Source organism: Loxodonta africana, chromosome 16 (assembly GCF_030014295.1).
Source record: "Loxodonta africana isolate mLoxAfr1 chromosome 16, mLoxAfr1.hap2, whole genome shotgun sequence".
Classification (NCBI taxonomy): Eukaryota; Metazoa; Chordata; class Mammalia; order Proboscidea; family Elephantidae; genus Loxodonta; species Loxodonta africana.
The window spans coordinates 37,698,774-37,724,390 of record NC_087357.1 but is presented as its reverse complement, the minus strand read 5'-3'; the positions used below and the strand labels follow the sequence as shown (position 1 = coordinate 37,724,390).

Below are 25,617 nucleotides of genomic sequence, written 5' to 3'. Positions count from 1 at the left end.
CTTTTTTTTTTTTTTTTCTTTCATAAATCAATTCTCAAAGTATAAAGTCCTGCTGGGGCAGAGCAATGATGCATCTGACCCATGTCTGTCTTTATCAAAGGACATTTCTGGTACCTTTTAGTAACCCAGCAGGGATCCGCAATCCATACTACATTGCTTCTAAGAATTTTTTTTTGGAATCAATGTGTAGGTGGTGTAGTAGGAAGAAAATTGGACAGGGAGTCAGATAGGCCCAAATTTGCACCTAGTCTATGTTGCTAACTAATTGGGTAATAATGGCAAGACAGTTAACATCTCTGGGCCTTAGTTTCCAGATTTATAAAATGAGGGGAGAACATCTATGATTTCCACTGGCCCTGACTTTGATTTTTTCTTTAATTAAGAAAAAAATTTTTTTCAATGTACATGGCAGGCAGTATTATCAGAGCTTTGCACCTATTAACTCATTTGGTCTTCTCAAAAACCTTGTGAGGAAACTGAGGCATAAAGAAGATAAATCATTTGCCCAAAGTCACTCAGATAGTAAGCGGTAGAGTCAAGATTTGAACCCTGCAGGTTGACTCCAAAGCTCATGCTCTGAATCCCAACGCCATGCCACCTTATAGCTTATGAGCCCTAGGGTGCAGGCACTGCCCTAGGCTCCACAGTGAATATGAAAATGAATATGACAGGTCTCAGCCCTCCAGAAACTTATGATCTTGAAGAATGAGAGAATAATAAAAGATGCAAATAAAGCTGTGATCTTGAAGAATAAATCATAAGTTTAACAACTGATATAACACAGGTACTGACAGTGGTTCCCCTGGATGGTACAATGGTTGTCATAATTCATATGACAGTCAAGGGAGCATATTTGACCATTTCTCCAAAACACATTTAGGCTTTGAGAAGCTTAGCATCTATTCCATCAAATGAACTGAGCTTAGAGGTTAAATGAAATTCACTCTCCTATGTAAGAGATCAACTAGACACAGGCCTGATGGTAGAGGGGCACCAACAACTGCCCAATAAAGGGTCCCAGCCCTCTTTGACCCCACTGAGGAACCATTGCTACAGAGGACCTGATGCATGGTCCCTGAATCCTCCAGAACCTCAGCAGAATTTTTCTCACAATTTCTATCCCTTGCCACAGCAGACTGCTAACTTCAGTTCCATGTGGGTTTCTCAGAGTCACTAAGAAAGGAATCAGGGAGGTGAAATGAGGACAGGAAGGAGATCTTTGGATTAGGGAACTCATGTCTTAAGCAACAGCAGCAGCAGTGCCTTGTCGTGGAAAAAACATGATAGGAGCTAAGAAGGAGCCTCACCCTATAAGCCAAATACAGGTTAAACTTTGATATTAACAGAAAATAAGTTTTATTAAATTATTCTTTGGATTAATTTTTACCGAATTATAGTTTATTGCAATTATTGGAGTTTGCCAAGACAACTCTAGAAGAATGGGTGAATAAATACTCTTCCTAATATTGTGACATCTCTTACCTAGCAAAGTGGGAGAATGACAAGTTTCCACCTTAAGTTTGGGAATAATTGAAGATTAACACTTAAGACAGCAGGGTGTTTTTGTTTTATTTTAAATAGAAGCCATTTAAAATAGAAACTTGTATAAAATACATTACACGCTTCCCTGTCTTGGTTGCCTGTATTTCCTGAACCTTTTCTTAATGAGCCAGAGTCTACTTTATGATCAATTACTGGTAGAAAGTAGTTGCAGAAGCCACCTAACCAGTTTCCCGGTCTTCATTATCTCTCCTCTCCAATTCTTCCTTCCTGCTGATTCTAGTTATTTTCTTAAAGATGGGATCATGTTGTTCCTCTCCTCAAGAAGATCAGTGACTCCTTATAGACTAAAGCCTAGACTCTGTGTCAAGACATTCAAATGCTCCCTCCTCATTGACTTCTCCATCTCCTCTCTTGCTGCAGTCTCCTACGTTCACTTCCAGTAATCCCGGATAGCTTGTTCCTCCCAGAATGCACTTAAAAAAAATTGTTTTGATTTCCATTGAGAACATAGTCAGCAGAACATACACCAATTCAACAGTTTCTACATGTACAATTCCGTGACACTGATTACATTGTTCAAGTTGTGTAACCATACTCACCTCCTTTTCCAAAGTGTTCCTTCACCATTAACATAAACTCTCTGCCTCCTAAGTTTCCTATCTAATCTTTCAAGTCGCTGTTGTCAATTTTGTCCCATATGGATAGATCTTAAAAGAGAATTATGCTCAAAGCAGACATTCTGTACTAGTTAAGCTAGACTGTTGTTTGGTTTTAAGAAGACTTCAGGGATATTTTGGTTTAAGGTTCAAAGATTATCTCAGGGCAATAGTTTCAGGGGTTCATTCAGCCCCCATGGCTCCAGAAAGCTTGGAGTCCATGAGAATTTGAAATTCTGTTCTGCATTTTCCCCCTTTTGGTCAGGATTCTTCTAAGGAATCTTTAATCAAAATGTTCAGTAATGAGATGGAGCCAATATAGCACCATAGACAGATGTACCGTGCTGACCCTTTACAGCAAAGACCTGAAAAACTGAGTAAAATAAATACAAATGTCAGTCCTGGAACCCTAAGCATCGAGTGAAGGGATAAAGAACAAGATCAAACACCAAACGGAAGAAGAAATGGATGGAAAACAGAGAATGAGGAGAGATACAGAGTGGAGGTCCCTGCCAACTAACACGGCACAGGGTTGCCATATAGGAACACAACCGGCAATAATCCCAGACAGGGAGTATAGAAAGGCAAATTCACGGAGCTCCCAATAGGTGACAGAGCACTTGGTAACCAGAGAAACATGCTTTCCCACCCCTCACCCTTCTGCCCTGTATACCACCTCCACCCTGTCCCGACGAGCCACATTGCACTGCTTGGCTAGAGAGCCACTACCCCACAACCACCCTGGGTCTTCCCCACCCACACCAGCTGGCTCCTTCAATGCCATTTTTTCACCTTTCTTCCTTTTCTTTCTCCCTCCCACCTCGCCCATATGGCACCTCCACCCCTTTCCAATGGGCCATGCTGTGCCACTCAGCTAGAGAGCCACTGGCCTGCTGCCACCCACCAGCTCCCCTTGCACTGCCATTTTATTTTTCTTTTTTCTGTTCTTACTTTTCTTTCACCCTCCTACCTAGCCCTGTAGGCCACCTCTGCCCTTCCTGCCAGCCCCCACAGTGCCACTGCAGATAGAGTGCCACCGGTAAGCTAGCCCACTGCTGCCCCACGTCTGCCCTGCCCCCACCCACCATGCCACTGGACCAACATCAGGAGGCAGACAGTGCCTGCCCGGTCTGCTCTCAGTCACCTAGCCAAGTCAGTTACATACAGCAAAGTGGGTTCATCCTGCCTGCTGCTGCCCTGCCCACTTGGACAAAGTGGTGAGAGTTACCATGTCCACAGACAAGCAAGCAGCAAACATACCTGTCCAACACCCCCCTGACGTATTGAAACAAAACAAAAAAGTAGGATGAAACAAATTAAGACACAATCAATAAATAAAGAAATAATGCCTTAATGTCTTGGAGACAGCAGACAATATCAAAATATATAATAAAGCAGGACAAGATGGCTCTGGCTAGTGACCAAAATAAAGAATCAGATGACGTTCAGGGAGAAGAAAAGGCAGTGGAGCTACCTGATATGGAATTCAAAAGGCTAGTATTGAGACCAGAACTAGTTGGTGCCCAGCCACAATCGATGACTGCCCTGACAGGGAGCACAATAGAGAACCCCTGAGGGAGCAGGAGATCAGTGGGATGCAGACCCCAGATTCTCATAAAAAGACCATACTTAATGGTCTGACTGTGACTAGAGGAGTCCCGGCGGTCACGGTCCCCAAACCTTCTGTTGGCACAGGACAGGAACCATCCCCGAAGACAACTCATCAGACATGAAAGGGACTGGACAGTGGGTAGGAGAGAGATGCTGATGAAGAGTGGGCTAATTATATCAGGTGGACACTTGAGACTGTGTTGGCATCTCCTGTCTGGAGGGGGGATGGGAGGATAGAGAGAGTTGGAAGCTGGCAAAATTGTCACGAAAGGAGAGACTGGAAGGGCTGACTCATTAGGGGGAGAGCAAGTGGGAGTAAGGAGTAAGATGTATATTAACTTATATGTGACAGAATGACTTGATTTGTAAACGTTCACTTGAAGCTCAATGAAAGTTAAAAAAAAAAGGCTAGTATTTAGGGCTCTCCAAGAGATTAGGAAAAAGATCAAGGAAAACATAGAAAAAACCAAGAAAAAAATAGACAAAATTATGGAAAACACTGACAAAACTAAGGATGGTGCAGGACAGACAATGTTTTGTTCTGGTGTACATAAGGTCGCTATGAGTCAGAACCAACTCAACGGCACCTAACAACAGTAACAACAACAACATATTCTTTGTATGAGAAGCAAGTAATATAACACATATAATACATGTAAAAACAAAACAAAACCCATGGCCATAGAGTCGATTCTGACTCATAGTGACCCGATAGGATAGAGTTGAACTGCCCCGTAGAGTTTCCAAGGAGCAGCTGGTGGATTCGAACTGCTGACCTTTTGGTTAGCAGCTGTAGCGCTTAACTACTATGCCACCAGAGTTTCCAAATACATGTGAAGTACTTAGCAAAGCCTAACACACAATAAGTGCTATGTAAATATTAGGTATTGTTGTCTTGGGTGTTGAAAATGTCTCAATAAACCCTCAAAGCAACACCAATACTAATTCACCCCAACTCCAATCACACAGTATGGCTACCACAAAGAAATGGATCCAATAAAGCTCCTAGTATACTGGATGAAATTTTAGGGAGGGTGAGTTCAAGTTTAATGTGGGCCAGGTGGTTCAATTTTGTGTGTGTGATTGCACAGTCCCTCCCAGGAAGCCAAGATTCTGGTCTGGCCTTCTTGTCAGGTAAAACCAAAAAAAAAAAAAAAAAAAAAAAAACCAGTGCCATTGAGTCGATTCCGACATATAGCGACACTATAGGACAGAGTAGACCTGTTCTATAGGGTTTCCAAGGAGCATCTGGTAGATTCGAACTGCCAGCCTTTCGAGTAAAGCCTTTCTTACTTTGTCGTTGATCTAATTTGGGGCTTATGGTTCATTTACTGTGTCAAAATAAGAAAGGCTTAATCCAAATGTTCTTAATCCCTTGCCTGGAAACCTTGGTGGCGTAGTGGTTAAGAGCTACAGCTGCTAACCAAAAGGTTGGCAGTTTGAACCCACCAGGCACTCCTTGGAAACCCTGAAGGGGCAGTTCTACTCTGTCCTATAGGGTCACTATGAGTTGGAATCGACTCAACAGCAACAGGTTTGGTTTTGGAATCCCTCGTCTGGCCTTGGCTTTGCAATCAGCACGGCCCCTGCCAGGTGTGTGGGCACAGCACAGAGGCTATAAGACATGTGAGAATTCCACAATGGCCCCCATCTCAGCATCTGCTCCAGGCCTGGAGTCAGACTGCCTAACTTGAAATCCTGGTTCTGCCATTTGCTAGCAGCGTGACCTTAAACAAATTGCTTAACCTCTGGGCCTCAGTTTCCTCATCTCTAAAATGGACATTATTAATAGTTCCTACGAAAAGATTTTTATGAAAAGAATATTATGTTTGGTAAAGTAGAGGGGTCAGAGAAAATGAGGGAAATCTTCAATGAGATGGATTGACACAACAGCCACAATGATCGACTCAAACATACCAATGATAATGAAGATGGCTCGGGACCAGGCAATGTTTTGTTCTGTTATACATAAAGTCGCCACGAGTCAGAGCTGACTTGACAGCAACTAACAACAACAACAATAGTACCTATCTCATAGGGTTGTTGAGAGAATGAAATGTAAAGGGCTTAGAAGAGTACCTGATATAGAGTAATGACTCCATGGATGTTAGCCACACCTATTAATTTCCATTCTTTTTAATTCTCACAATAATCTGAAGGACAGGTATTCTTATCTCCTGGTCAGGAATCTGAGGCTCAGAGAAGTCACACAGCTGCTTGGCAGCAAAGCCAGGATTCACTCCCAGGCCTAAAGGACCCCAAACAACCCTGAGTAACTGAAATAAAAGACCTAGAGACTAGAAGAATGACATATAGTAGACTGAGGACAATCTAGGATGGTATAAAAATTCTTAATAAATGTCCCAGAACAATGATTCCAGGTGGTGGGAAAGTTCAGAGACAGGTGCACTCAGTGAGGGCTGAGAGGTTGCATGAGGCTGTGAGCAGGACGTGGGCCTGAACTGGGACTGGAAAGATGAGCAGGATTCAGGTGAGAGAACAGAGGAGGGTGTCCTCCAGCTATCAGCTAAGGCAGGGGCTCAGTGTCAGCACCAAGAGCAGGACATAGCTGATGGATGGAAGAGAGCATCTCTAAGGAGGCAGATGTGCACGGAGTGAATGAACTACACTGGAGAGTGAGTAACAGGAGATTGCCAAGTGGTAAAACAAAGCCGGATTTATTACCAGCCAAGGGGATGCTCCAGCCACAGTGGACACGTAGGTCCCAGTGACGTGTGTGAGATTCGGAGGCTGACAAGGGTAGTGTTTGAGTAACTCAGGCATGAAGAAACAAAGGAGGAACCAGACTGGAGGTCATGGATGGACAATAAAGGGCTCTGTGGTGAGCAAAGGCATGAAGGTGGGGGCGGCGGTGACCTCAGCCTCTCAGTTCTGAGTGAACAGAAGCACCCGAGCTCCTGGGGCAGATGCTGGTGGCATCTCAGCCATCGGTGTTGATTGGGGCTCCCACAGCTGCGTGCCTGGTATGCAGCCTTAGTTGTGGCCGTGACCCTGCCCTGGTGGCCATGCTCTGGGCCACCCAACTCTGCTCATTCTGTCTTACAGAGCAGAAATGGTGAACAGGGACCTAGTCCCCACTCCCCCAGTGGGAAGACTCAGGAAGGAAGAAAGGAAGGAAGGTGGGCCAGCTGCAGTGGTGGGGACAGATGCAGGCAAGGAACAGAAAGCAGAGCTGTGGAGGTTGTGTAAAAGGCAGCAGCAGATAGTCCCCTTGGGAGCCCCGTCTGAGGGGAGATAGGGATGTGGTTCAGGGTGGAAGCTGAGGACAAGGCACAGACCCCAGCTGTCTGGGAGAGGTGTTTTGAGTCTATATACTTAATAGCTTAGAAATTCCCTTTGTGTGTTTATTCCACCTTTGCAGGGCCCTATAAACAGGGGCTGGTGTGCAGACATGGGGGACATAGTCCTGACTCTGCCACTAGCTGGTGGGTGACCTTGGGGAGTCACTTTGCTTCTCTAGCCTCCAGTTTACTATCTGTAAGACAAGAGGCCTGGATTGGTTGATCTTTCAGGACTTTCCCAATTTTAAAATACCCTGAGTTCAGGTTTCATTGCTTTACTCTTAGTGCCACGTGGCAGGAACAATGTCAAACACAGTTCTCCTCATGTTAGCTTAGCTAATACCACCAGGGGAGATGGAAAATCAGGTAAATACTGTTTCACTGAGGACACCAGGGCAGGGGAAAGGCAGTGTTATACTTCGCTTCTTTAAGTCAGAATTGACTCCATGGCAAAGAAATGTTTTTTTGTTTTTTGTTTTAGTGGACTAAGGGTTTTTATGCATATCTTGTGCTTCCACGCTGGGTATTTATCCAAGAATCCCTGTCCAAGTACTTTCTTTTGCCCTGGAGTCTTTTTTATGTGAGTGGATCCTTCCTACCCTTGTATCTCTAGGAAATCCTAACAGACCCACTGCCATCGAATCAATTCTGACTCATAGTGACCTTACAGGAAAATGATAGTCAGTTCACCGGAGGAGATCAGACCTGCCCCTTTTATAGTTGCTGTGATCTCTGTGAGTGACATCAGTGGTGGGAGGAGAAGGCGGACTTCCTGGGGATATCACAACAGATCCTGGATATCAGGTCCCAAGGGTATGAGAAGAGAGGCCTTGTTCAGTTCTGACGCTTCAGGGGTTTCTGGAGTGACCAGAGGGGCTTCTTCAATGCCCCTGGTAGATTCTGGGGGCACAAAGACAGACCCATTGAGAGCCAGAACTCAGGTTTCAAAAATACAGCCCCAGGAGGCTGTTCAGCTAATGAAAGCTCAGGAACTGGGAAGCAGGTTCTGGTGCTAATGCCAGTGGCTCCAGTGCCGTCAGGATAATGAGAAATGGCCCAGAAGAGTATAAGGATCTCGGCCCGGGTCAAAGGAGGAATAGTGGAATGGGGGCCGGGGGTAGGTTTTCCTGTGAGCGGCTGCAGTAACTTTGGACAGGTTACTTAACTTCCCTGAGATATATTTTTCTTATCTGCAACATGGACATAATAAATTCTACATAATGATGCTAGTGGGAAGATCAGATAAGACAATGTCTGTCAAGAGCTTAACGTCATGCCTGGAGCAGAGTAAATACTTGATACTGTTGGATGTTTTCCCTTCTGACAGCAGTGCTAGCTGCCTGGCGGGGGGAGCGGTGATACACTCTGCTCAGTAGATGTGAGGTCCCTGCAACGTCTGCTCCTTGGAGACTAAGGTAGGGTTGTGGCTGTGACTTGAAAACAGCAGGCTCCACACTGGCCTGACTTCCATCACTATAGGAGGTCCAGGCCTCCATTCTTGGTGTAATTGAAGCTTTGTCCTGTCTAACTGGAGGGCGGGACTATAGACACTCCTCTCTTGACCTCTGGGGGCACTGACCATCTCTGAATGTCGGGATCACCAAGGTCAACACATTCTCTCTGTTTAGAGGGTTGAAGGAAGACATTTGCTTCACGGACTGGAAAGAGGATAAAATTCCAGGGTTTGGGGGAAACAGATGGACCAAGTCTCCACAGATCTCCAGAGAGCACTTGCCTGGTCTCCAGGCTCAGGAGGCATATCATGGGCTAAGGTCTCCAAGCACTGGAACCTTGAGGTCCTTGCAAACTCCCTGGGTCCAGGAAAAAACTCTCAGGTCTGGTTTCTGAGGACTCGGGCTTGTAGCTGCACATATATGGGCCTGGAGGCTCAGAGGAAGCAGCTGGAAATGCTCCTGGGACATGAGTTGGTTTGAGAGGGGGCAGGGCAGCTACTGCAGGTGGTAATGGTGGTTTTGCAAAAAGGACTGTTTCAGGGGATTGAATGTAAAGCGGGGGAGGCTGGGGGAAAGTCCCTATTGGTCTGGTGAAGCAATGGGATGAATTTCTGAGATCCTGTAACTTCGATAGATTTGGGAGGATCTGTTTGTCCTTCAGGTCCCTGGTGGCGCAAATGGTTTCTTCTTGGCTCCTAATTAACCAAAAGGTTGGCAGTTTGAATCCACCCAGCAGTGCCATGGAAGAAAGGCCTGGTGATCTACTTTCATTAGAAGATTAAACCAAAAATCAAACCTATTGCTATCATAGCAACCCTATAGAACTGCCCCATAGGATTGTCCAAGGATCAGCTGGTAGATTCAAACTGCCAGCCTTTTGGATAGCAGCCGAACTCTTAACCACTGCACCACCAGGTCTCCATGAGAATATTACAGCCAAGAAAACCCTATGGAGTGCAGTTCTACCCTGAAGCACACACAGCTGCTATGATTCAGAATCAACTTGACAGCAACGGTGTTTATACTTTTTTTTTTTTTTTTTTGTCCTTCAGTTCAGGAGAAGAAATAAAGATAGAGTTGGTGGCTTAGAGCAGGGCTTCTCAAATTTAATATATGTTCAAATCCCCCTGGAACTCTTGTTAAAATGTAGATTCTGATCCAGTAGTTCTAGGATGGGGCTGAGATTCTGCATTTTTAACATCCTTCCAGGTGAAGCTAATGTTTCCAGGCTAGAGACCCCACTTTGAACAGCAAAGAGTAGCAAAGGCTTAGAAGATCTCGCTGAGCTGCACATCTGTGTTCCAAGAGAGAATATGTACAGATGTACTGATGTCAAAAATATTTCTTGGGTTTTAGGGAAGAAAGCAGGTGTCTGAGGTCAAGAAAGAGAACACTTCAAGCATCACGGAGATTGGAAGATGCAACTTCTTAAAGCAGGGAAAGGTAAAGAGAGGCTGGTTTTCACTGGGATCTGGTCTCCAAAAATCTGTTCCCATATGAGTGAAGAGTGTTAGCATTGGAGGGAACCTTATAGATCTATTTCAGCCCTCTACTTTTTTTTTTACCATGCTTAGTAGGAAGCCCTGGTGGCATAGTGGTTAAGTGCTATGGCTGCTAGCCAAAAGCCCTGCAGTTCGAATCCAGCAGGCACCCCTTGGAAACTCTATGGGGTATTTCTGCTCTGTCCTATAGGGTTGCTGTGAGTTGGAATTGACTTGACTCCGAGAGGTTTGGTGTTTTTTTGGTACCATGCTTGGTAAAGTAGAGGGTCCGCAAAAAAGAGGAAGACCCTCGATAAGATGGATTGATAGGGTGGCTGCAACAGTGGGCTCAAACATAACAACGATTGTGAGGACGGCCCAGGACCAGAGAGTGTTTCGTTTTGTTGTACATAGGGTGGCTATGAGTAAGAACCAACTGCACAGCACCTAACAGCAACAACGACATGATATAAATACAGAAAATCCCCAGATTATATAATCAGTTAGTAGCTAGATAATGAAGGACTTTGAATGCAAGATTCCAAACAAACAAACAAACTCATTGTTGTCGAGTCCACTCTGACTCATAGAGACCCTACAGACAGGGTAGAACTGCCCCACAGGGCTTCCAAGGAGCACCTGGTGGATTCGAATTGCCAACCTTTTGGTTAGCAGCCGAAGCACTTAACGACTGCTCCAGTAGGGTTTCCAAATGGAAGATTAGTGGTTTACGATTTCTTTTATTGGTGTTATAGAGCCATAAAAAAGATTCCAACAGAGGTGTGACATGAAAAGAGCTGCATTTCAAAAAGATATCTCTGGTGGAGAGGACCGCACGGATTTGGAAATTAAGGAGGCTAATTAGAGCTTGTCTGTACTAAGACAGGTAAGAGATGATATGGATCTGAGCTGTAGCAATGGAAAGAGAGAGGGGCAAAACTATTTGAGAGATAGAATCAATAGGATTTTGTAACTAATTGCTTACAGAGGATGAGGGAAAAGGAGAATCCCCCAAGGTGCCTGGATTAGGCAAGAGGATGAATAAATGATGAATGCTACCTGCGTTTCAGTCAAGTACCAAATAGAGTAAGACGAGAGGCCCTGGGTGAGAAGATGAACGAGGAGAGCATGATGAGTTCAGGTGAGTATGAGGTGTCTGGGACATTCAGAAGACATGTCCATCCTGAAGTCAGATATATGAGTCTACTTATGTTTCAGAGGATTGACTCCAAGCTCCTAACATCTGTGTCCAGCATTTGCAGTGCTGTTGGTTCATCTACAAAGTGATAAATATTCCTGCTCATCCCCCAGGACTCGAAGTAAATGTCACCTTCTTCCAGAGACCTTTCCTGATCACGGTAGTGGTTCCCTCACTCCATAGTGACTGTATCACTGTGCCCCATCATTTTTCTTCATTGCAGTTACCATACTTGGTAATAATTTATATTCATTTGTTTGTTTTCTTGTTTATTATCTGACTGCCCACTAGTCACTAAGCCTAGTGAGAGTCACATAGGATGCACTCCTGAAATATGTGTTGAGCGAATGAATGTGTGGAACAGCTGAAGCGTTTGGAGATGTTTACCCTGCAGAAGGTTCGAATGACCTAACATCTAAGTTTAATCCTTTGAAGTTGCACAGGACAACTCTAGTTCCACTTTCTTTAATATTTGAAGACTTGTACTATGTGGCCATTGGGGCAGAATTAGGAAGCCACAAGGGATAGATCTCATCTCTATATCCAGCCAGGCTGTCTGTCCTTAACTGGACAGGCAGGCTTATGAGGTCATCATAGGAAGTGTCCAGGCAGAAACTAGGCCCTGTTTGTGGGGGTACATGGTGGAGGAGTAGGGTTTAAACACTGGATTGGGGGATTAGACTCTATGGCCTTTGGAGTTCCTTTTAAACCCGAGACTCCATGTTTCCGTAATTCTCCCATTGGACCTTTTTGGCCGTTTAATAGGTTTAGTGTACTTTGTTTTCGTTTCTTTTTGGTACTCGGGGAGAAGAATGTGTTTGCTTTCATCTGTTAAATAAGCAGCTTCCTTAACCTATTGATTAGGTAAATTTTAAAGCCCAGGAAAGGATTCCTCTTTTTCAGTTCCAAATTGTACAGGAATCCCCTGATCAACTGTCTAGACTTGCTGACTGATTGGCAGGGGGGGTCAATAAATACTCCATGACCTGGTGAGTTATGGAAAGTGGCCCATAGGTCAGTGACTAGACTTGGGTATGTTGGTTAGCATTTCTCAGTGCAATAAGATTTCATCCATGCCTAGAAGGGACTCAATTATCTGATTAATTGCTATCTTTATCAGTTAAAGAAGTCATCATCATCTAAGGGTGTGATTTGGTTTTAGCTGGTGCCCTGTAGAGGTAGAGTCTTCAACGATGTCTATAGCCTTGTGGGTTTCACTTGGGGCTACATAGAATCTGCCTACATTCAGGAAATTATTATACTTAGTGCCAGGAAAGAAAAGATGTTACATTTACCCTTCCAGGGCATATCTTCCAGAAAAGGAAAGTGTGTTGGGTATTTCACTTCAGTCACTACTGCCATAAACTGTACCAATCTCAAAACTAATCCTTCCCCACCTCCAAAGCTGATCCTAGTTAGATTGGGGTTGCAGAGCTAAACTCAGGGATGATCGTATGCCACCAGTAATTTATTGTTTTGTCTTTCACTAACCCACAATTATCGATTTAAACTATAGCAGCTCTATCCAAGAAACCTTCCTTTCCCCACTCTAAGTGTCCTTTCCATTCTCTACCTCAGATTCAGTTAGGTGCTGTTGTATATACTTCCAGGTTACTGGTGGCACAAGTGGTTTGTGCTCAACTACTAGCCTAAAGGTTGGCAGTTTGAACCCACCCAGCAGCACTGCAGAAGAAGGGTGTGGCAATCTATTTTCATAAAGATTGTAGCCAAGAAAACCCTACGAAGCAGTTCTACTTGGTAATACCTGGGGTCACCATGAGTTTGATGAACTTGGCAATGGGTTTATTTTATTTTATTTTGGTTTTTTATATCGTTTCATAGAACTTTGTACTTTTCCTTATCACAGTGAACTGGAATTACATTTAACATCATCTGGTCATCCCTTCTAAGAAGCCGTGGTTAAAGTGCTTACTGCTAACCAAAAGGTCAGGGATTCGAGCTGCCAGTCTCTCTGTGGGAGAAAGATGTGGCAGTCTGCTTCCACAAAGATTTACAGCCTTGGCAAGGTCGTGGAAGCTTCATAGACACATCCAAACTCCCTGAGGGACTGAATTGCTGGCCTGAAAACTGTGGGAACTATGGTCTTGGGGAACATCTAGTTCAATTAACATAATTTATAAAGGAAATGTACATTCTACCTTGGCAAGTAGCGTCTGGGGTCTTAAAAGCTTATAGGTGGCCCTCTAAGATACTCCACTGGCCTCACCCCATCTGGAGCACAGGAGAATGAAGAAAACCAAAGATATAAGGGATAGATTAGTCCAAAGGACTATGGACTACAAGTACTACAGCCTCCACCAGACTTAGTCCAGCACAACTACACGGTGCCTGGCTACCACCACCGACTGCTCTGACAAGAATCACAATAGAGGGTCCTGGACAGAGCTGGAGAAAAATGTAGAACAAAATTCTAACTCACACACGCACACACAAAAGCCCAGACTTACTAGTCTGACAGAGACTGGAGAAACCCTGAGAGTATGGCCTCCAGATACCATTTTAGCTCAGTAATGAAGTCACTCCTGAGGTTCACCCTTCAGCCAAAGATTAGATAGGCACATGAAACAAAACGAGACTAGATGGGCACACCAGCCCAGGGGCAAGGACTGGAAGGCAGGAGGGGACAGGAAAGCTGGTAATAGGGAACCCAAGGTCAAGAAGGGAAGGGTGTTAACATGTCATGGGGTTGGCAAGCAACGTCACAAAACGATATGTGTATTGTTTAATGAGAAGCTAGTTTGTTCTGTAAACCTTCATCTAAAGTACAATTAAAAAAAAAGAGAGAGATTTACAGCCTTGGAAACCCTATGGGGCAGTTCTACTCTGTCCTACAGGGTTGCTACGAGTTGGAATTGGCTGGATGGCAATGGGTTTATGGGTCTTCCCTTCTAGATTATAACTTTTGTGAGTGTACAGATGATATATGATTCTTGTTTTACATTGTATTTCTACCTAAGACCTTGTGTGTGCCCAGCACATGGATGATGCTTAATAAATGTTCAATAGATAGTTGGATAGACAAATGGATGGATAGATGAATGAATCAAATACTATACCTCCATTATAGTCAAAAGCCTAAAGATTTACTCATTCTTAAAATTAGGATAGACACTTTTTGTTTCAAATGAGTAGAATGTATTTCTCCTTCCATGAAGTAAATAGAACATTTAAATTAATCAAGAATTAAAGTACCTTAGAAACACTCTTACCTGAAGCATAGTCCCTTTGAGGAACACTTGGAGGTGCTTTAACTTTCAGCCTGTAGGTAATAACCATTAGACAAACAGTCAGTAGGTAGGACAGCTGTTGTCAAGGCTCATAAACATAAACTGTTATAGAGATAACAGGTGGACAACTACTAGAATAATAGCTTCTTCTGGATCTATCACATTTAAAGGTTTAATGTATTTTAAATATAGTGAAACCATTAATCCTGAGGTTTGTCACCTCTCATCTCCCCAGCTCAAGATGTGGCTGGGACTCAGTTAAGGCAAAAACAGGCAATGAAGGGGCTCTGAGATGTTGGAGCACTTGTAAGTTCAGAGGTTCAAGGAAGACAGTGTTCATTGGTTGACAGAAAGGTAAACTGTATTTTAAGAGTTTACAAATGCTTTAAATAACAAGAAGAAATTAATTACAATGAGCACTTAGTTGGAGGTTGGGCTGAAATTATTTTTGCACCATTAAAAAAAAAAAAAAAAAAGCTGAATAAATGAGCAGTGAGCATCTCCAGGTTGGGGATTGTGATTTTAGCTTACTTAGAAGTTCAACTGTTTCAACGATGCTAAAAACCACTTTAGTATCTTTATCTACATATAAAATATACTGAATATTCATAATTTCCCCCCACTCGTTAAAAGAAAACTAAGATTACATTTTAAAAGAGTATCCCATTTTTTAGACTTTAAAAAGTTCTAACAACACCTTCGCTTCCATTATGTGACGTGGGTAAGACTTATAGTAAATTTCTGTTTTTTAATACTAGCCACCCATCTTATTTAAAATGATTTGCTTAATGAAATTTAAAATAGTGATAAAGCCTATATCCAGTAACTTTTTAACTAAAATATCATATTCTTTTATAGAAGCAGTGTATGAAGTAATCATTATATACCAATATTTTTCATTTCCTGGAGGGGGGGAGGGGAGGGAAGCAGGAAGCAGCATAGAAACTCTTGTTTGATTGTGAAAACCTTACAAACCAGGATTATAATTTTGCAAAAATAACAATATTTATATTTATATGGAAATTCTGCTTTTTGTTTCCCCGTAGGCTCTCATATCTATTATTTCATTCAATCCTCATAGCTAGCCAGCAGGGTATGCTGGGAGGATACTATCATTAAAACTATGATGAGGTCCAGACAGATTGTCCAAGGTATTGTAAGGAAGAAAAACAAAAACAAAACTGAGCCTGGTGCTCAGGGCTATTCATGGGCCAGAAATATTTCAAAAAACACAAACAACTACAGGCAGTCCCCAATTTATGAGGTATTCAAGTTACAACAAAGTGCACTTATGGCCATCTTTTTTTATACATCTTATATTACTAGCAATAAAAAAAAATTTTTTTTAGTAATATGTATTATGTATTAAAATATATCTATAAGTTTATAGGCAATGTTTCCAACACCCAAGGACAAATAAAGATGGGATTTATAAAGATACTGATAATAAAAGGCAATAATAATGAAAACTTAAAAAAAAAAAAGAGGTATTCAATTTATGTCAGAACTGGCTTAAGATGGAGTCTTAAGAACAAAACCCCCATCAAAAGTTGGGGACTGCCCTTACTATCTACTATTATCATCGTTTTATAAAAGAAAAGAATGGATATCTTAACACTTAAAAATGTATGAAGGTCATAATCTTAGAATATAGGACAGCCTCAAGAAAGAGCTGTTGGCCACTGAAGACCAACTGGGAATAAAAGGTGTGGTTTGGGTCTTGCTTAGGAGCTGCAGTTGCACACAGTTTAAGGTCCATATTTTCTCATTTGGCCATGGACCAGTAGAGACTCAGTCACGGTTTTGTGTTAGGAAACCAGTGTACTCGACCATGCTTCCTCCTTTCAAGGTAGCACCTGTTGTCTGGGTTTGAGTGACAGCTTAACCGCACATCAGTTTGAATCAAAGGGCCAATGACTTCACCCAGAGAAATGACTATAGCAGCCATATTTTCCAAACTGAGAAGAAACGTGGTTTGTCAAGTAAAAGTCTTTTGGTGACAAAGGACAGAATGTTTGAAATAGAAATTATCCAAGAAAATTTGAAAGCTGTGGTTGTTGACAGTAGGACTGATCATGGGATAGATAGACCTCTTATATGGCAGCTTCCTACTATTGAACAAACTGATGTACTGCAAAATTGGCAACTGCGTGATAATCAATTTAGAATTTCTCGTGATTATAGCAGTGACTCCCAGGATCCTCTTATTTGAATGAAATCCTATATGTATCAGAAATAACATTAAAATGAAAATAATCGCTCACCTCTCCCAGCCACAGAACAAAATATGAAGACAAAAGTCTTCTCTATAAAATGACCACTGCCCACAGGCAGACCATTTTAAGTATGTTATGATGATGATGATGACTTACACATCTTGAAACTCATTCACATTTTCTAGTCTAAAAAACACCACCAAAACTTATTACTTATACGATTAACAAAGATCAAAAAGAGCAAAAATACTCTTTACTGAATACATATGACCTGTAGCCGTAGAGTTGATGCAAACTCATAGCGACCGTACACTATTAGTAGTACAAAATTTCTGGGGGGCAATTTGGTAATATCAATCCAAACTTTAAGGGCACATATCTTAATTTCAAGGGTACATGTTCTTAATATCATGGATCATCTTTTGAAACTGCCTGTAAGAAATGAAATTAAACATGAAATATTGGTAGTTATTATAGAGTAGTAATTTTATATAGTTATGTTAAATTTCATTTCAGGAGTTTAGTTTATTGATGTGCAAAGGATATTTATTGCAGTAGTATTTGTGACCATTAAAACAAGCTGAAGAAAATGTCAAAGAAATTTCGACTGTTATTATCAAATTGTCCTCCAAAATTGTACCATTTTAAACTCCTAGCCCCTTAGAAAAATGTCTGCTATTATAAAACCAATTAAATAAATTTTAAATTTTAAATCATTTATTTAGACAATCAGCAGTTCAAAAGGGAATACGGTTTATTTTTATGTATCTAAATATATTTTTTAAATAAAGATGTCTATGTTTTTTTTTTTTATGACAAACTCCTAGCCCCTTAGAAAAATGTCTGCTATTATAAAACCAATTAAATAAATTTTAAATTTTAAATCATTTATTTAGACAATCAGCAGTTCAAAAGGAAATACGGTTTATTTTTATGTATCTAAATATATTTTTTAAATAAAGATGTCTATGACAAACTCCTAGCCCCTTAGAAAAATGTCTGCTATTATAAAACCAATTAAATAAATTTTAAATTTTAATACATTTATTTAGACAATCAGCAGTTCAAAAGGAAATACGGTTTATTTTTATGTATCTAAATATATTTTTTAAATAAAGATGTCTATGACATAGCATTATGTAAAACAAAGCAAGCAAGTTGGTAGAATAGTGGCTTATAGTTTGATGCCATTCATGATGAAAAAGTGAAGTGTAGGTGTATGGGTATGTGCTATATCTATGTCAGTGTATGTGTGTGTGTCAGCCCTGGTGGCATAGTGGTTAAGTGCTCGGCTGCTAATCAAAAGGTCAGCAGTTCGAACCCACCAATGGCTCCTAGGGAGAAAGACCTGGCGATCTGCTCCTGTAAAGATTACAGCCTAGAAAATTCTAGGGGACAGTTCTACTCTGTCTTATTGGGTTGCTGTGAGTTGGAATTGACTCGATGGCAATGGGTTTGGTTTTTTGTGTTTTGATGTGTGTTTAGTATACATGCTTATAACATTGTTTCGTGACAATGGACAATGGCTGTTTCTGGAGAGTGGGTTGGGGTGGGATATGAAGAGGTGGGAGCTTTTGACTTTATGCATTTCTGAACTCTTTTTTTTCTTCCTGGTGAACATGTATTGTTGTTGTTAGGTGCTATGGAGTTGATTTCAACTTACAGCAACCTCATGTGACAGAGCAGAGCTGTCCTGTAGGGTTTTCTAGGTTGTAATCTTTATGGGCAGGAGTAGATTGTAAGGTCTTTCTTCTGTGAATCTGGGTGGGCTTGAACCCCGAACCTTTAGATTAGTAGCCAAGCGCTCAACCATTGTGCCACCAGGGCTCCTTTGAACATATATTACTTTCATTAAAAACAAAAACCTAAAGACTTAAAAATATTGTTTCCTCTTTTCTCTTGACTTATATTTTGAATGGTAAATGAAGGCATGTACAATTTCCATTTTCTTAAAAAAAAAACTTAAGAAGTTTTTGGTATACAGAATTTGGAGGATTCTAGTTTTCCTCCTCCAGATACCACTTGAAAGCACCATTTTAAGGCAATTACTGAGAAAGCAGATGAAAATATGGAGAACAGTGTGGCGTCCTACAGACAGTAGAAGCTAGCACTGTGTTCTCGTAACTTATTTGGATTTCTCCGTGTGTGTCCTGGTGACTCTCAGCTAAATTATTATAGAAGCTGATTTTCCTGCTTTGATGTTTTCTGGGACAAATCCAATGGGCATACCTCACCTTCTCTGTAGTGTGAAGGAACAGCAAAGTACCCTGAGTACTACTCCAATAACTTGCCATGTTTTCTGACTATGAAGCTAACCACCATGGACTCTTGCCATGAGTAAGAGAGGTTGCAACCCCTCATTCAGGTAACAGAAGTTTCTTTTCTTCCACTTAGCACAGGCTGACATAATAAGGTTTATATAGTGCTCTGAAGTTTAACTTACTTTTTTATTTTGTTCATTATTCCACCTTCATTGTTCTTAATATCATGGACCATCTTTTGAAGCTGCCTGTAAGAAATGAAATTAAACATGAGATATTAGTGATTATTATACAGTAATAATTTCATATAACTAGGCTGATTTTTCAAAGGTTTTTACCCTTCTTGACTACAAAAAAAGAAAAAAAAAAAACCCTACAATAAAACCCCCAAATAGCATGAATTATATTTTAATGAATTATGTTCATATCTGTTACTCGAGTAACAGATAAGGACTCTATAAGGAGTGTGGTCATTGGGCCATGTTACCATCCATTAGGATGTCTGGGTCAGCCTCAGGATGTGAAGACAGGAATTCTGATTCCCAGATCCGTCTGATCTGAGGATACATGTGAGGCAAAGGGATCAATCAGTAGAGCGGAGATAACTCTGATTTAAATGCAACCATTTAAATTTTGTTCATAGTGCATTTAGTTGAAAGAACTATTTGAAAGAATGATATTGAGATATGGTTATCCCAAACAACACAAGGAGTAAAAAGAAGGAAGAATCAAGGGAGAGGGGAGAAAGAGGGAGAGCAAAGATGGGAAGATGAGTGAGGGAGAAGGGAAGGTGGAGGAGGAGATGGAGGTTAGTCTATACTTAAGGACAGAGCAGATGTGCAGAGAAACACAGAGATACCCTGAAGGTGACAGAAAGAGCTAGGTGGTCTCTAGCACTCACTCCCTTAGTTCCAGAATATATTTTCATTGTGTTTCAAGTCCACATGTATATCCTTAACATAAATCCATTTTGTGCTCAGGTAATTTGAACCAGCTGATGTTCCATGCAACCAAAAGACACTAAAACAGAAATTGGTACTGGAATAGGGTTACAAGGAAGAAACTTTGGCACACTCTGGGATGGATAACTAACAGTGATTGTGTCTTGGTGATGCAGCTATGAAGCTGTTTAAGAGGCTGTGTACCCATCAAAGATGAGCTTTTGAGGTGTGGCAGCTCCTGCCTTAGAATAATTTAATGGTGATAAGGATTCAGATAGGCTGACTGAGACCAGAAGAACTAGAAGGTGACCAGCTACCACTGATCACTGCCCTGAAAGGGAACACAACAGAGAATCCCTGATGGAGTAGGTGGACAGAGGGATGCAGATCTCAAATTCTCGTAAAAAGGCCAGGCTTAATGGTCTGACTGAGACTGGAGGGACCCTGGATGTCATGGTCCCCGGACCCTTTGTTAGTCCAAGATTGGAACCAACTCTCCAGACAGGGATTGAACTGGACTATAAGATAGGTAATGATACTGGTGAGGAGTGAGCTTCTTGGCTCAAGTAGACACATGAGACCATGTGGGCAACTCCTGTCTGGAGGTGAGATGAGAAGGAAGAGGGGGACAGGAGCTGGTTGAATGGAAATGGGGAATACAGGATAAAGACGAGGAATGTGCTGTCTCATTAGAAGGAGAGCAGCTAGGAGTACATAGCAAGTTGTATATAACTTTTTGTATGAGAGACTGACTTGATTTGTAAACTTTCACTTAAAGCGCAATAAATAAATTAGTTAATTTAAAAAAACAAAAACAAATAAAACCAATGAATGAGGGCGATGGCTGCTTTTCATAGCACCAAACAATTCGCAGTGAGATAACGTTCTTCTCTGGTCCTAGGTTACTTTACTAGAAAAGCTGAGGCTGTTTGCAATCACCTTTTGAAAGCAATTGGTGTCATTTCAATTCTTTATTACCTCAGATTTCCATTGTCCAATTTAATTCTGTGCTGGCAAAGATAGACTGTGACAATGGGATGAAGGTGTTGGGAGGATCCAGAGGAGTAGGAAATTCCCAACTTTCTGGTCTCATCTCGAACATGCCCTTCTGTGCCCTCATCCCAAAATATGAAGGTTTTTTTTTTGCCGTATGAAGAAGTACCTGAAATTAGGGCTGCAATGCAGCAACCTAGAGACACTTTTTCTCCTGCCCTACTCCAGTGCTGGTTTCCAGGTCGGGGCCATGAGGAGGAGGACACTGTGGAGGGATGATCTGTGTCTGTCAACAGGGCCTAGTGGGAGTGGTCTTCTGGCCTAGGTGCCACTGTTAGAAGAGGGCATGGTAATCCTGATTCTGCAAGAGTTTTATTATCAGAGAAAAGTCCAGAAACCTCAAATTAACATGGCAGGGAGTTAGGGCTCCTCAGGTAGCTTCTAGATCTGTGCACAAAGGGTGAACAATTCCTGAAGGGCTTTGCCCTGTGGAAGTGGATTCCTACAGTGGTAGAGCCCCTCCCCTTCACCATGTTTGTTACCAAGGAGCTCACTTCACTGCAAAAGAAGTCAGGTGACAGCTAGAGGCCCATGGGATTCTCTGGTCCTGTCATAAATCTCCCTGTCCATCGCGTGTTTCCTTAGAGAAACCACAATGCTAGGATAGGTGCTACCTTGAAGAACACAATACAGGCTGAAATCAGGTCCAAGACTTTTTTGTTTTTTAACTTTACTAGGTAGACTTTGGAAAAGCTGTCATTTAAAAGCTACATACATGGAAGCCAACAAGAAAATTACTGATGAATCTCATTGTATTAATATTTGAAACTTTTGTAGAACAAAAATGAGATGCACAAAATCAAAAAATAAGTGACATGCTAGAAGGCATATCTGCTACATATAATAACAACAAGAACTGCATGTCTTGATTTACAAAGAAATCTTACAACTCAGTGAGACAAAAAGGAAAAATTTAACAGAAAAATGAGCAAGAGATATGAACACATAGTTAACAGAAAAGCTAAAGTAACACATTAGTCTATTGCAAGTGGCCACAGACCAATGGAAGTACATTTAACATCATTTATATTTAAAGAAATATAAATAAAAAATGAGATATCATATTTTACCTATCATATTAGCAAAAATTAACAAGTGTGGTAACAGCCAGGACTGGCATAAATTGTTTCAATCAATATCTGTCAAAATTTAAAATGTCTGTGCCTGTTGGCCCAATGATTTCACTGCTAAGAATTTGTTTTATAAACATGGTCACAAAACCATGCCATTAGGCACATATAAACATGTTCATTAAAGCAGCATTATGTGTAATAGCCCCAGTCCTCCCCACCTCCTCCACAAAAGGACCTGGAAACAGCGTAAATGCCCATCAGTCATTAAAAGGGAACTAGTTCAATAAATTTTGATAGAGCCATACAATGGAATACTACAGACCCTTAAAAAAAAAAAAAAGAAAAGAAAAGAAACTAATGCCTGATCCCCAAGAGATACAGTAAATAAAAAGGGGGAAAAGAAAAAAAGAAAGAGAAGGAGGGAGAAGAGACAGAAGGAAGGAAGGAAAGTTTAGAATAGTGTGTATCATACGGTTTCTTTGTGGAAATAAAAAGAACTAATAGAGGCATATTTCCTGGTATATGCATAACTTTTTAGAATTTGTTAAAAGGTGGCTTTCTAAGAGTGCCTTTGTACAAATTAGAAATGGTGCCCCTTTTTGGTGGGTGGACATTGCCCAGTGCTCGGGCGTGCAGCTTGACAGAAGAAAAAAAAAAAAGATGGCTCTCAGTCTCCACTTGTCACCAGAGCTGGGCACAGCCCAACCAACTGTAAAGCAAGGACTTGATGGCTGTCAGTGTGAGCCTCTACTTCATAAAAAGAAGATTTTTACTTTATGATTGAGATTTTTCAATATTACTTGCAATTTCCATAGCATGTTCATATATCACTTTATTATTATATATCTTTTATTATTAATGTTAACAGGGTGAGAATATAGGGCCATGTTTTGTTTTCTGACTTAAAAAAATTCAAATAAAATTTCACATGACTCTCCTCTGAAAGAGTAGTATATTTGAACTCACCTTTCAGTCAAACCTTTCCTTTGTTCTGAGAAAACTATTTGATTGAGCTGTTTAGTCAGCCAAATATAAAGTTAACCCCAACCACTGTGACGAGAAAATTGTGATTTTCCATAAACCTAAATGCAGATTTCTCTGACTTTAGGAGCTAGGTCTTCTGTTAAGTAATCGGTTGTTGCTAGTTGCCCTTGAGTCACCTCTAACTCACGGTGATCCCATGTGCAACAGAATGAAACATTGCCGGATCCATCATTGGTATGCTTGAGTCCATTGCTGTGGCCACTGTGTAATTTGAATGCCTTCCAACTTAGGGTGCACATCTTCCAGCAATACATCAGACAAAACTCTGTTGTGATCCATAGGGTTTTCACTGGCTAATTTTCAGAGGTAGATCACTAGTAGATTTTCCTAGTGTCTTAGTCTGGAAGCTCCACTGAAACCTGTCCACCACGGGTGACCCTGTTGGTATTTGAAATATCTGTGGCACAGCTTCCAGCGCCATAGCAACATGCAAGCCACCACATTACGACAAACTGGCAGATTGGTGATGAAGGTAACATATTACCCATTGCTGTGGAGTTGATTCCAACTCATAGAGAACTCATAGGTAATGAATTGTTGTTGTTAGGTGCTGTCGAGTCGGTTCTGACTCATAGTGACCCTATGCACAACAGAACGAAACACTGCCGGGTCCTGAGCCATCCTTACAATCGTTGTTATGCTTGAGCTCATTGTTGCAGCCACTGTGTCAATCCACCTCATTGAGGGCCTTCCTCTTTTCCGCTGATCCTGTACTCTGCCAAGCATGATGTGGATGTCTGCCAAGCATGTGTGGATCATAACAAATTATGGATAACACTGTGAAGAATGCAAATTCCAGAACACTTAATTGTGCTCATGAGGAACCTTTATGTAGATCAAGAGGCAGTTGTTTGGACACAACAAGGTGATACTGATTGGTTTAAAGTCAGGAAAGGTGTGCGTCAGGGTTGTATTCTTTCACCATACTTATTCAATCTGTATGCTGAACAAATAATATAAGAAGTTGGACTATATGAAGAAGAACAGGGCATCAGGATTGGAGGAAGACTCATTAACAACCTGCGTTATGCAGATGACACAACCTCGCTTGCTGAAAGTGAACAGGACTTGAAGCACTTACTAATGAAGATCAAGGACCATAGCCTTCAATATGGATGGCACCTCAACAACTGGACCAATGAGAAACATGATGATAAACGGAGAAAAGATTGAAGTTGTCAAGGATTTCGTTTTACTTGGATCCACAATCAACAGCCATGGAAGCAGCAGTCAAGAAATCAAAAGATGCATTGCATCGGGTAAATCTGCTGCAGAGGACCTCTTTAAAGTGTTGAAGAGCAAAGATTTCACCTTAAAGACTAAGGTGCGCCTGACCCAAGCCATGGTATTTTCAATTGCATCATATGCATGTGAAAGCTGGACAATGAATAAGGAAGACCGAAGAAGAGTTGATGCCTTTGAATTGTGGCATTGGCGAAGAATATTGAATATACCATGGATTGCCAAAAGAATGAACAAATCTGTCTTGGAAGAAGTACAACCGGAATGCTCCTTAGAGGCAAGGATGGTGGGACTGCATCTTACGTACTTTGGACATGTTGTCAGAAGGGATCAGTCCCTGGAGAAGGTAATGGATAAAAATGGATAGTGGTATATAATTAAGCTTAACATAGGTTTATGAAACTCTGTTGATTGGGGATGTGGGAGAAACAGTCCCTTGACTATATATGGATTTAGAACGCCCATGCTGTGAAATGTTACTTTTCAGTGTGGTGGTGGAATAGTTACTTAGAGGAGACAAGCTTTTGAGCTCTCTCAGAACTTCTGATGAGAAGACAGCTCCTCAGAGGAACTTCACCAACTGTTTTTTTTTTTTTTTAGTTGCACCAAAGCATGTATTTAAATATATTTGTTAATTAGGCTTGAGACAGGCATGCAGATAGAAGAACATGATTTTGGAATACTACCTCACACTGTAAACACAAATCAATGGATGAACATTAGACTAATACCGAGGAAATGCTGGTGAAGTGTATAAGGATATATGTTTATGTTTGCATGTGTACAAGTGCGTGTCAGTGCTGGGGATGTGTGTGGGCTTCCTGGGATTTGGGGAGTTTGAATAATTCTGCAAGCTCAGGGGCTCCAGGGGCTGTCCCTAGCTGTTGCATACCCGGCCCTGGGGCGATTGGGAGGGTGTGTCGTGGGACTCAGGGGTGTGAGAACCGGATAAAGAAAATGTTCAGAAAATGGATTTAATCAGCTGCTCAAGAAGGGGAAGGAACACTGTTTAGACAAGGCCTTAAAACTGTCAAGATTAATCTGGAACTGAAGCCACTCCTGGAGGTCACCTTTCAGCCAAGTAATAGATTGGTCTATAAAATAAATAATAACACCTGTGAAGAATGTGCACATTTAAACAATCAACTATATAAAGCCAAACGGTCAACATTTACACAAAAGCAAATATGAGAAGGCAAGGAGGGGCGGGGAAACTAGATGGATGGAAATGGAGGCAGGTGTGGTGGAAATGGTGAGATTGCTAACACATTACGGGGATTGTAATCAAGGTCACAGAACAATTTGTGTATGAATTGTTGAATGGGAATCTAATT

At 41.4% G+C, this 25,617-nt stretch overlaps 1 protein-coding gene and 1 long non-coding RNA gene across 5 annotated transcripts in view; one reads left to right on the top strand and one right to left on the bottom strand.

The window, feature by feature from the left end:
- Nucleotides 1-25,617, bottom strand: part of BLNK (B cell linker) — a 95,937-nt gene that overhangs the window by 49,460 nt on the left and 20,860 nt on the right. For all 4 annotated transcript variants that reach the window (XM_064269539.1, XM_064269540.1, XM_064269538.1 and 1 more), the window contains 2 exons: nt 19,113-19,178; nt 14,436-14,485 (listed from right to left, as the gene is read on the bottom strand). In XM_064269539.1, the coding sequence (XP_064125609.1) occupies nt 14,436-14,485; nt 19,113-19,165 (103 nt within the window). In that variant the 5' untranslated portion in view covers nt 19,166-19,178. Of the gene's footprint in view, nt 1-14,435; nt 14,486-19,112; nt 19,179-25,617 lie in introns of those variants that run through there.
- LOC111750302 (uncharacterized) overlaps nt 35-25,617 on the top strand; it is a 30,771-nt gene continuing 5,188 nt past the window's right edge. Inside the window, exons 1-4 of the long non-coding RNA XR_002785462.2 lie at nt 35-8,487; nt 9,883-9,969; nt 10,763-10,893; nt 10,995-11,440. This is a non-coding gene — a long non-coding RNA (uncharacterized LOC111750302). The remainder of the gene's footprint in view (nt 8,488-9,882; nt 9,970-10,762; nt 10,894-10,994; nt 11,441-25,617) is intronic.